This window comes from Eumetopias jubatus, unplaced genomic scaffold (genome assembly GCF_037043125.1).
Source record: "Eumetopias jubatus isolate StellerSeaLion01/CBP00866 unplaced genomic scaffold, mEumJub1_p1.0 scaffold_14, whole genome shotgun sequence".
Lineage (NCBI taxonomy): Eukaryota > Metazoa > Chordata > Mammalia > Carnivora > Otariidae > Eumetopias > Eumetopias jubatus.
The window spans coordinates 33,268,777-33,281,827 of NW_028274820.1; the positions used below are offsets into that span (position 1 = coordinate 33,268,777).

Genomic DNA, 13,051 nt, shown 5'->3' on the forward strand with positions numbered 1-13,051 from the left:
AGCTAAAACTATCTCAACTATTTCCCCTTCCCAAAAGTCATTTGAAATTTAAATTATAGATTTGTCCCAAAATTTTACTTTGCTATTGCTACAATAGAATAATTTATAATGAATGTTTTCCTTAATATCAATTTGTAATCCTAATTTAATGCTCAGAAGATGTTGGGACTAAAAAATGAAAACCTTGGTCACTGATTGACACAAGGAAGGAAAATTAGTAGTAGATGTTGGGGTTGATATTTTAAAATCATTTTTTATTACATTCTTTTAATCTATGTTTCTTAGTCTCTGAGAATAAAATATTCTTTTGTTTTTTGAATCTTAGATTTCACAGTGCTTCATTTCCACCTGTATCAAGGCATTCATTTAGCCAATTGGATTACTAGAGATTAAGCAACAACAAACAAGGCAGACATATTCTGTTCCCTTAGATATCTTATGGTTCAACGGAGGAGACAGATATAAAACAATGCATTTACAAGTAGGATAGTGATAGTGTCACAAAAGTAGAATGTACAGTACAATGGTAATAATGAGAGGGTACTTAAGGTAGGATGAGAGACATAGAAAACTCAATGGAGAAAGTAACATTTAAGGCAAGACATAGAAAAGGAGGTATGATAAGAGGTGGGTGGAGGTAGGGGGCAACTACACAAAAGTTGGAGATTTCTCCAGAAGAACATGTATAAATGTAATCTGAACTTAGAAAGTTAGTGTTTCTTTTTAAATTTTAATTATTTCTCATTTATTTAACATGATTGGACATAGATAATTTGTGTGTGGTAAATTTGCAAGTAAGGAAGTAATAGTCCAGAATACTATTTTTTTGTGATCATTGGAGAATTTAGTTTTTGGAAATAAAATCAAATCATCAAAAGTTACATGAAACTAGAGAAACAGAAATGAGATTCTTGCGTGATCATCCTGGTACAGCCTTCTAGGTGCAGTTCCCTGATCAGCTGACAAATAATAGAATTAGCCTGGAGAGTCCACCTATTTAGCAGGAACTTTATTTCTTTTGAGTTTTATCCCAATACACTGAGCTTGTTTACTTTTGTTCTTCACCACTCTTAGACTGAATAACTGTCAACTAGTTCCAATTTTTTAAAAAAAGGAAGACTGAGAATAACTTCTATATTCTCCGTTATAAGCATTGGGTAATTGAGATCATTTACTTGCTCATTCTCAAATGTGTTCCTCAATAATGAATTTTTTCTTTTTTTTACTTCACAGCATTCATTGTACTTCATTTTTTTGTAATCTACCTTCTGGATTCTTGTTTTGGAATCTTATATGTTAAAACTATAACATTTCATTTATTTAATATTTTATAAGACCTACCATATTTATTTAGTGGTAATTGTATAAAGATAAAATAAAGAGGAAGATTTTCTCAGTATTAGCATACTGTAAATGTTAAATGTTACTGTTGTATTTCTCTGTCTTCATTTCCTGATGTAGTTCATTCGTTGTCAGTTCCATTTAAACCACAAATTTATTTTACTTAACATTCTTTGAAGTTGTAGTAAAGGATATTTCTATGGAGTAATTATTAGAAACCTAATTTTTGGGGCATGAAAATATTGGAAACTTAAAAAGGAATCTCTTGGTTTAAGTATATATAATTACATGATTTTATGTGCTTTTTTGTTTTTGTTTCAGCATCTTCTAAGTGAGCAACACAGAAATTTTGCACAGAGTAATCACTATCAAGTTGTTGATGATATTGTATCTAAGTTAATTTTTGATTTTGTGGAATATGAAAGGGACATGCCTAAAAAGAAAAGGTAATTTATCAGCCTAAGTTTTAAATTTTACCAGAATTTTAAACAATTTCATTAAACTAAAAATAAATCCAAAGTTTTGTTCTTAGAAGGAATATATATTTTTAGAATGTATATTTGGTGAAGAACTTACTACTTCTTTTCTCTCCACTCCAACCTTCTCTCTGCTACCAAAAGTGCTTACTTTAAGATTACTATTAAGGTCTTCATCTTAATGTTATAGTCTAGAAGAGGAGTTAGCAAATTTTTTATTAAAAACCAGACAGTAGGTATTTTAGGCTTTGTGAACCATAACATACCTGTTTGAGCTACTTAGCTTTGTCATTGTATAATGAAAGCAGCTACGGACAATATGTAAATGAATGGGTGTGGTTGTGTTCCAATAATACTTTAGATTTGGTCCATGTGCTATATAGTTTATCAACCTCTGGTCTAGGACCATAAAGTGTACCATTTACTTGGACTAAAAAACTAGAATTTTTAGTTGATCTTCAGGAGTTTAAATAAACTTTCCTTCACTTAACCTCCATTAAGTCTTCTTTATACTTTCACTGAATACTTTTGCTTAAATTCTACTTGCCAATAATACTTACTAATGGTACTGACAGGACTTTTAAATGTGAATACAGTGCTATTCTTTGACAGTTTACTGCACATTGACTAAATGATCCTGGTTAGATGGTTCCCATAAATCCAAAATAAAAAAAAAATCTTTGAAATGCTAAAATTGATGATAAATCATTAGGTTATTCAGTCCTTATAGCTGTTTTTAGACTAATCTTGAGGCATAAAGACTAGAAAATAGGATACCAAGGTATAGCTTCTGAAAATTAACTGGAAAGTCTTTTGACTGTATCTAGGTAGAACAGTTTCTAAACTTATTTCTGTAACATTCAGAATGGTTGTTCATGACTGACTTAATAATATATTTGGAGAGGAGGCATATTTTCAACTATTAAAACTATATAGGCGGGGCGCCTGGGTGGCTCAGTTGGTTAAGCGACTGCCTTCGGCTCAGGTCATGATCCCGGAGTCCCGGGATCGAGTCCCACATAGGGCTCCCTGCCCAGCAGGGGGGTCTGCTTCTCCCTCTGACCCTCTTACTTCTTGTGCTCTCTATTTCTCATTCTCTCTCTCAAACAAATAAATAAAATCTTAAAAAAAAAAAAACTATATAGGCTACTGTAAGAATTTAGAATTCCCTAAAAATTTAATCTGCAGCAAAATTCTGAACTAGTACTTAATATATAAGTTGGTTTTTCCTTAATTATATTATCTGCACGATTTTTATCTGTGTACAAGTCAACTAAACATCTCTAGACATTGAAAGAGAGAGAGGGCGGTGTTGGACTAGTATTTTTGTATTTTTAATACTCCATTTGTTCAAGAGGAATCTTAAGTGAAAGTATAAACAAAATAAATATAAAAGTGTCCATGCTGGTCTTGAAAGGGCAGACTGAATTCTATATTCCTATAGTGTTATCTGTGACATGTATAACATAAAACATCAGTAGTGAGCTGGTAATATATAATTTAGGATTGTGTAATACAAACTGGTGTTCCAAGGATATTAAGAGACTCCATGAAGAAGAGGTTTTCAGGTCAAATACATGTGTGAAACTTCAGGATTACTATTTTGTCTAAATACTCATTTTCTACATTGTTAAGCAAAATGAGATGATATTAATGTAAATGAAAGCTTAGAAGTTAGGATATTTTTCAGGATAATGAAAACAAAATTGGGAGCAAAACCAAATCCCTTTACTTTCATCTTTCTTTGAGTTATATGGTTGAAGTAGTTTTAAACACCATATTTAAGATAGTGGTTACCTCTGGGAGGAAGGGGAAGAATATGGATGAGAATAGGGGGTACACTAGAGTTTTCAGCTGTATCTGCAAAGTTTTATTATGAAAAACATCTGAAATATATTTAGCTGTTAAGATTTTAGTATTTTTGTAATATTTTCTAAGTTAAATTTAAATTTCATAAATAGTTTTAAAAGATTATTAATTTGACTTTAAACTACTCAGGAATTTTTTATAGCAATTTCATGTTTTCTTTTTGTTTTATAAAGAATAAAATACAGTATTGGATCACTTTCTCCTATTACTGCAAGTGTCCTGAAAAAGTCTGAACCAAAAGAAAAGCTAGAATTGCAGCATATTCCTCAGAAAGATTTCAAGGAAAATAATGTACAGGTAATTGAGCAGCATTTCCTCTATAAAGAAATCCAGGAACCTGAACAGAAGTTTCTGTTTATTTCAGAATGCATCCCCTACCCTTCAAGTGAATTGAGAGGACTCGAGAAAGTAACTAGCAAATGTTCCATGTTAAATACAGCTGAAAATGACATAAAACAAAATTTTACACATCTACCTCTGCATAAAAATAAACAGGAATGCATCCTTGACGTTTCTGAACATAAATTAATGACAAATGAAAGTGACTTAGAAGAACTAAGGGTAGATCATTGTCCATGTAGGCTACAGACATCTGTACAAGTTTCTAACGTCAGTATGGATAATACTGCATCTCACCCAAAACCAAAGTCAGATATTGTGCTTTTTCCAGCAAAGGATCTGAAGAAAAAGGACCTTCATTCAATTTTTGGTCATGATTCTGGTTTGTTAGCAATAAACAGTTCACAGGAGCACGTAACAATTCAGACAAAGACTCCATCCCGAAGTACCCCTGAGGAAACCAGTGAATGCGACTTGAACAATATGGATGGTTTACCTTCTGGTACGATCCATCGGAAAGTGAAAATATTATTAGGAAGAAATAAAAAAGAAAATCTGGAACCAAATGTGGAATTAGATAAGAAAAGAACTGAATTTCTTATTACACAAGAAGGAAACAGGATTTGTGGTTCCCCAGTACAATCTCTACTAGACTTGTTTCAGACTAGTGAAGAGAAGTCAGAATTTTTGGGTTTCACAAGCTATACTGAAAACAGTGGTATATGTGATGTTTTAGATATTTGGGAAGAAGAAAATTCAAATAATTTGTTGTCAGTATTTTTCTCTTCCCCTTCAACTTCTACATTTACTGGCTTTTAGACTTAAAAATGAATACCTTTCAGAAGTGATAAAGATCATATTCTTGAAATTTTTATAAATATGTATGGAAATACTTTCTTTTTTGCCAACTTTGTTTACAGAACCAAGTGTAAATATTAATAAAGGTGATGTTTGCATTTTTCTACAGAATTGGATACTTATTATAGAAAAATAAAATAAACTTGTGGCTCCTTTTACATACTATGTTTTAGGAATTATGAATAATTGTTTTATGTCACTGAAAACTAATTTCAAGTGAAATTTTGGGAATATCAGTATTTAACATTATAAATTTAGACGGTCTAGTTCTTTCTAAAGTCTATTAATAAAATAGATTACCATAACATGAGAATATTGCTTTTAAAAATCTAATTTTCATACTAAAGGAAAAATATTAATTTTTGCGTTCAGATTCTGGAAATCATTAGTACTTGATATTTGACCTAATTGGACCATACTGGTGTATTGGCACTGAGGAGTTAGGTTATTTGCAGGGGTAAATAAAAGCCATGAAAGAAAAACTTAACCAGATTACTACATGGAATAAAACAATTTTTCCACTGTTCTTAATTATTTACCTTTAGAAATAAAGTCTTCCAAAAATGACTTATTATCCCCTAATTTGGTGTCAGGAAATGAAAGGAGGAGGATGGCATTGAACTCAAAGTATTGAAACATGTGAATATTGCCTTTGGTCAGGCACTTGGCAAGTCAATAGTTTAGAAAAGAGAATATTCAAATATAAGAAAAATTTCAACTGTTATCTTTAGTTGGTAGAGGCATTTGCTTTTGAGTGTGTTCTTACAGGAGTGAGGCATTTACAGCCAATGACATTTTTCACAATGAAAGTTGGTGCCATTGAGTATTCTATGAATATATTATCTTAAAAATTAACTTTGTCAGTCTTAAATTTTTGAAACCCTATATGGCTCCCAATATATTAGTTCATGTGTTTTGATGTGTATTTTGACTGTTTGGACAGTCTCAATGAGAAATACTAGCTTTTCAACAACTTTAGTCAGTCATACCAGTACTTTAAAAGTAGGGTCACTGAAATATTCTTTAGAGTGCATCCATGCAAACCTTGTTTCCATTGTAAATTAGAATTTTCTTTCACAAATGCATGTGTGTATATAGTCAGATTTTACAGACAGCCTTCTAAAAACCTAGATGCAACTTGGAAAATTATTTGTAGAAGGTATTTTTTTCCCTTTTCCAGATAATTGAAAGGTATTTAAACTTGCTCTATGATCCTTGTACTTTAGAGTGACAGTTTCTTCAATTTGCAGTGGCACTGTTTGCCTTAGTTGTATTTAATATGGAGTAAAAGACTCAGACTGAACCCCTCCAGTAGTTAAAAGTTGTTAAACTTTATTTTCACACTATTTCTGAAGTACTATTTTGAACACTGGACTTTAAAACACCCTCCCTCAAGATCTTCATGATAAGTATTTCACACATTTTAAAAAATGCTTAAATTTCAATTGGTGGTAGCAGGACCACCACATAGGATTTGTGTGGGTTGTGTTATGCAGATGGGCACTCAACCAAGCAGAGGATGTTTGGGAGTAATTCAGCTTCCAGTACTCAGTAAGTACTATGCCCTGGCAAATGACATTGTCTACGTAGAGGCATGAGTACTTTTTCTTAATTTTTACCAAGGCACATGGTCACCTTGTCAAGGTGCCTTTGGGGTTGTGTTTACCTAAGCACTTAACTGTGGTTTGGTTCCCAGATTTGTTCACCAAAGGACACTTAATCTTTAAAGGAGCAAGACATCTTAAGAAGTAGGAAGCTTCAAAGATCCTCAGCAGGGTAGATAGAAAACTTGGTTTGTTTGATAGAAAGTGACTGGCTCTGCCAAAAGGGTCTAGACAAACACATCCCAGCAAGCACATGGTAAGTTTTCCTTGATAACTAGAGCATTGAAGTGGAAAGGTGTTAAAGAAAAAAAGATACCCTAATTAACTTTCAGCTGTGAGCAACAGATGGTGTAGCAAAGTTGGTGGGTCTTTTTCCAGGAGTAGCCACCAACGGGGGCAAGTGAAGAGAGTGTGGTTTTGTGTTTTAAAATGCTTATTTTTCCAAGTAACAAGCAGTTGTAGCAAAGGGGTATTTTATGTGTCAAGAGAATCTTTTAAATGGTTTTTGAAGCCAGTGACTTCTTTGCATATATAGGTTAGTATATTAAAATAATTTATGGAACCATGTATAGATATTATAGAGAACCTTGATGCATGTCAAGACAAAATCTACCTACTTTTAAAAGGAATAGGAAACAAGCTGTTACGTTTAACACTTTAACCTACAACCACTGAACTTGAATCCTTATTTCTGGAAATGTGAGATTATAGGTTATCAGATAAAAGTTTAGGTTTTTTTTTTAAACACTTCGGTGCTAGCTTGGATGTGTAGTTAATACTATTCTGCTATCTAAGGAATATATTAAAATGTATTTAAATACTATCAATTTCTATAAATTGATTAATGTGAGACCAAAGAAAGTTTTATGTTTCATTTTTCAGTTAGGAATCATTTCAATGCTATGTTTCATTAGTAGAGTGAAAAGTAAGGATGATAGGCCTCTCCCAAAGGAGATGGAAAGATTTTTTTTTTTTTATAATTTTAAGTAGGCCTCCATATCTGCTTGGAGCCCAACGTGGGGCTTGAACTCATGACCCTGAGATCAAGACCTGAGCCAAGATCAAGAGTTAGAAGCTTAACTAACTGATCCACTCAGGTATCCCAGAGATATCTGAAAAGATTTTTAAGCATAATGTGAAATAAACCCTCATTGGGCTAGCTAGATCTTAAATCATGGGATTGCCAAAGATTGAAAGAATGCTGGTTACACAACTTAAGAGATACTGAGGCCAAATTAAGTTAGATATCAGCTGCTATAGACTTGCTGTTGACGTCTTTGCTATGACCAGTAATGTAATGCATTAGCCATATGCTGTGATTACATTATTTGTCATGGAGAGTAGGGCAGGAACTGGGGAGAAGGAATGGCATAGTATAAAGACAACTAGATCAAATAAAAGGGAACTCTAGCCTTTTAGCTGCATTAGTTACTGGGAATGTTTAATGCTGTTACACAAAAAGTAGTATAGCATCCATGTTTCCATGAATTCCAACCAAAAAGTCTTCTGCATAAAGAGGCAGTATTATGCCCACCTACATGACTATACAAAATCGTAATTCTGCCCAAGTCAGGTTAAAAAAGCAGAACTTAGAACCTTGGAAACAAGGGCCATTAACACTAATTTTGTAAGCAATATTATAAGTAGCCTTAAAATACTATGCAAAAAAAAAGGAAAAGTCTAGGAGGAGCCCTGGGCAATTAAAAATGCAACAAAAATCTGACACAAAATGTGTTACTCAAGCAAGAAAAACATACTCTACTTTTGAACATGGAGACTAGTGTGTGACCAAAACAATAAAAATTTGAATAATAACCAGGTTAAGACAGCCATATCTATTAAAGGATGTCACAATTCCTTTGTGAAGAAAGTAGTGAAAATTATCAAAGTCTCTTAAGTTCATTTCACGTGGTTGTGCTTAAATGTATAGCAAATGGCAATTTAGTTTATGTTACTGTGCCCGGTGTGATCAACGTGCCATCTGGTGCCTGGCTGGTCTTGGGGGATTGTGCCATGTCAGCATTGATCTCTTGTTTCTGGCAGTTTGAACATTTGACAACAGCAGAAACTTCAACTTCAGTGAATAGGAGCCCATGCTGTCAAGCCTATACATGACTTTTTTCCTGCCACCATAATCCTTTTGCCTCATGTACCCATTGTGCCACGTTGGGGTAGCATTAACGTGTGATATGAAGATTCTTACACTTCATGCCCACCCCCATATGCCATACGCCTCTACCCTTGTACTCAATCTTCAGACCTTTTTTTCCTAAGTCCCTTAACAGACAGTCATGTCATTTCTCACTTCTCAGCAGTCCATATATATTCTAAACTTGGGCCAGTTTTCTTTCCATACAAAGCTGATGACCAGAGGTATACCACTTGAATCTCTGCCCATCAGGAAGATTCTCTTGTAACTGGCTTTCATTGCCACCACTGAGTGGAGCTGTATGGGTGGCTACCATGTATTTTCATTTTGCACCCACAGAAGCAACTAATCCCCTGATTTAAGTTTGGGTTTCTCCATCTAGTCCAAAGGATGTGTACATACACCTGTACATGCAACCTGAGGGAGAGGAACTGATGTGATAGCAGTGGATGACATGGGCAGCTGGGCTGCCTGCTCATTCCTTGAGCTCTCTGGTCTTGTTCTAGCTCAATCCTGGATGTACCACTTCCATTTTACAATGGATTATTGGTGCACCTGCCCAATTTGATGACTTGATAGGTCTAATGACAACCTCAGCTCATGACTGGCAGTTGTGACCACATGATGGTTTTTGCCCCACAGACAGGCACTTCGTCTCTCCTATGTCATCATCTACAACAAACTATTTTCATTTTTCCAAAAGTACATCATTCTCCACTGAAGATGGCACAGCTTTACTCTAAGCCCCCAGGGAAAATTGTCATTTCCCTTTTGGGGCTTTCCATAAACTCCAGTTTTCCTACCACTGAGGCCTCTCAAACCTTTGAACCTGCCTGGTTATATGACTGCAGAGCTATTTTTTGCTTACAGCCGGTAGCCTTTCATGCCCCTGGGTAGAAGTAGTACTCTCATTTGGAACAGACTCCCTCCAGAATCCGAAGAGGCTTTCCAAGCATTATGTTTCCTTCATGTTTTGGAAGTTCAGGATGCCATATGCCTTTTACTTTGGATGGGATCTTCTGGCATGCCCCTGACCACTGGAACTCTAAAAATGTTACTGATGTGACAGGTCCCTGAATCTTACTAGGGTACATATCTCACGCCCTGGAGGACATGTGCCTTACCAAAGTTCTAGTCTGTTAGCAACTTCTTAATCATACGGTCTGATAAATATGATATCATCAATATAATGGATTAATGTGATGTTCTCAATGGAATCCTCTTCAAATTTTAACGGAGAAGTAAAATGTATACTGTAATCGTTTCCCTGTGAATGCAATCTGTTCCTGATTTTTTTTTGACCGGGATGGAAAATTATCCATCTGCCCAAACAGTGGCTGTATATCATGTACCTGAGGCTGTGTTCATTTGCAATGAAAAGGATATCACATCCGGCCCTGCATCGGCAGTTGAGGCTACTACTTGGTGCAGTTTGTGGCTATCTACTGTTACTTTTTTTTCTTTTTAAATTTTATTATGTTAGTCACCATACAACACATCATTAGTTTTTGATGTAGTGATCCACGATTCATTGTTTTTGTATAACATCCAGTGCTCCATGCAGTACGTGCCCTCCTTAATACCCATCACCGGACTAACCGCCCCCCCATCTATTGTTATTCTTTATAACCCAGATGAATAGGATGGGAATCAACCATCTTTAGATATTTAACAGGCATCAATTTCCTCCATCACTACCACCAGCATCGCCCCAGATTAAGATACTGTTTTTGATTAATTCTTTGGCTGAGAGATAGAGGCAGTTTCAGATTCTCACTTGGTCTTTTCTTCTTTTCAATTTTTTTTTTTTTTTTGGTCTTGTCCACTATAATTCTTACCCTACATAGGTCAGAGATACAATGTGGGTGATTTACTGAAGTACTAAGTATTTTCTAATAAAACGTTCAGAGGCTAAGCAAATGACATTATTGACCCACTATGAGCCAAAGCTTGGCCAGGACTCCATTTATTACCTGACTCCCACATGTCCCCACTATAATAGGTGCTTTGGGTCTCAGGTATCACTATCAGTCCAGACCCTGCATCCAACAGTTATTTGGGTATTCTTACCCCTTTCTCCCGTGCAGTTACCCAGGTAAATGGAGATAATTCCCTTTGGGGAAGAGCTAAGGGAATAGTTACCATGTGTACATGACATGTGATGCGGGGTCCTTCTCCTGGGAACATGACCTTTTCTTCAGTTGGTGGTTTCTGGGTTGAAAAACTGACTCAAATCTGGAAATAGAAGTCATGATTCTTGATTGGAGCAACTTCCCACAGCCTCCTGAGGCTGATTTATTTTAATGATACATGTTGAGAAATTACCTTGTTATTTTCTATCCATTTTGCTCCTAAAGGAACCATGTTCTATTAACCAACTCCACAACTCTTGACATCAACTCCTTGGCATTAGTCTTGGCAATCACTTTTTTGATTTGATGCTAAAAACAAAGGCAACAAAAATAAAAATAAATTAGTGGGGCTATATCAAACTAAAAAGCTTCTGCACAGCAAAGGAAACCATCAACAAAATGAAAAGACAACCTACTGAATGGGAGGAAATATTTGCAAATCATATTTCTGGTAAGGGGTTAATATCCAAAATATATAACTAACTCACACAAATCAATAGCAAAACAAGCAATCCTATTAGAAAATAGGCAGAGGAACTGAACAGAAACTTCCAAAGAACACATGCAATTTTTTTTAGCTCTGTTAATTTCAATACTGTACAGCAGAAACTGGACATGCTCATTCTTACATTAAAACAAAAGTTTTCCTAATATTACAACTTATTTGTATTTGCATACTGTAGAACTAAAGTGTCGGTGTGGCTATTTTATAGTGCTTTCTAATAAAATATACAAAACCAACAGAAATACCACGAATACCATTCAAGGACCTTACAACCCTGAGATCATGAGTGGAGCCGAAACCAAGAGTCCACCACTTAACCGACTGGGCCACCTGGGTGCCTCCAGGCCCTTGGGTTTTAATTCTCTTGTACTGTAGCTACCATGAAACCTCTTGCATCAAGGTGTAAAGTGTACCACTGAAATCTTTTAGCCCCTATTCAGGCTATAATTGCGTGTCATATATAAAATTCTTAAGTGTCTTATTTATTTGAAAATCTGGGGAAATTTTTTCTGAAATGACAATAAGATCAATGAGATGTGGTTACTGAAATATGATAGAATGTTCTTTCAAGGGAGAAAAGAGTCCCTCTCTACTGTTTGCTTGTAAAACCATGTCTAAGTTGTATTTAATACTGAATACCACACTTTAGCTGGGACACTGACATACTGGATGTATTTTCAAATCATCATGATGGAAACCTGAAACCATGTCACAAGAGGTAGGGGTAAAAAAACAATTTTTTTTTCCAGTGGGGAAGGAAAAAAACATCTCCACAGAGCATCATGTGTAAGATTCTTCTACATGCTTTACAGGACCAGAATCAGGATGGAGGTTATAAAAACACAGGTTCCACCAGGGAACTGTGGAAAAAGACTCAGATCTGAAAGCAGGATATCCAGTCTACTCTATAACTAGCCATGGAACCTTAGGAAAAGTCCTTTAAATTCTCTAAGCCACTTGTGTCCAATAGAACTGTCTGCAATGATGGAAATGTTCTATATTTTTGCTCTACAATACAGTAGCTGCTAGTCATAGGCAGTACAGAAATGTGTTTAGTGTGACGGAGAAACTGAATTTTACATTTTATTTACTTTTAATTAATTTAAATTTAAATAGCTACATGTGGCTGGTGGTTACAGTACTTGGAAGGTGCTGCTCTAAGCCTGAAATTCCTCCTCTCTGAAATGGGGATAATAATACTTAGCAAATTGCTGATCCAAAGTTCAAACGGCATTATATGTGACCTCAGAAAAAACTGTATCATGCTACATAAGTGTTAATTATGGTGATAATTAATAATAATTGTACTACTGTCTTATCCTCGAGTTTCTAACATTTGGAATTGCAGAAAAATGGAATTAGCAGCCTGAGAAGGTCGAGTTCTTCACGTCTGGTTTTCAGAAACAGGTTTGAGACAGGCAGAGATCAGAGAAAGGACAAAACATCCTGGACACTTAGGCTAAATCCAAGACATCCTTCCAGTGTCTGCGTTGACCTTCTTGAGGTTCCTTCCCGACTCGCCTGGCTGAGTTAATGATCCTCCTCTAAGCATTACCAGGGTACTTTCACACTGTAATGTAAAAAGTTTTTCCTCTACTCCGAGAGCGCGTGCCTCTTACACTCGTGTCGTTCACGGTTGTGTCCCCCTGCTTAGCCACCGGGCACACAGTAGGTCCTCAGTCAGTATTTGATGCATGATTAACTTACCACGTACTCTTGAGGGTGTGATTCCCTGACAATAATTTAAGTAACTACTGAATCTGTGGAAAACATTATTA

The 13,051-nt window shown here is 35.3% G+C and overlaps 1 protein-coding gene across 2 annotated transcripts in view; it reads left to right on the plus strand.

Moving 5' to 3' along the window:
- DBF4 (DBF4-CDC7 kinase regulatory subunit) overlaps window positions 1–4,994 on the plus strand; it is a 31,110-nt gene extending 26,116 nt beyond the window's left edge. For both annotated transcript variants that reach the window (XM_028120141.2, XM_028120151.2), the window contains exons 11-12: window positions 1,663–1,787; window positions 3,860–4,994. In XM_028120141.2, the coding sequence (XP_027975942.1) occupies window positions 1,663–1,787; window positions 3,860–4,844 (1,110 nt within the window). In that variant the 3' untranslated portion in view covers window positions 4,845–4,994. The remainder of the gene's footprint in view (window positions 1–1,662; window positions 1,788–3,859) is intronic.
- Window positions 4,995–13,051: the final 8,057 nt, after the last annotated feature.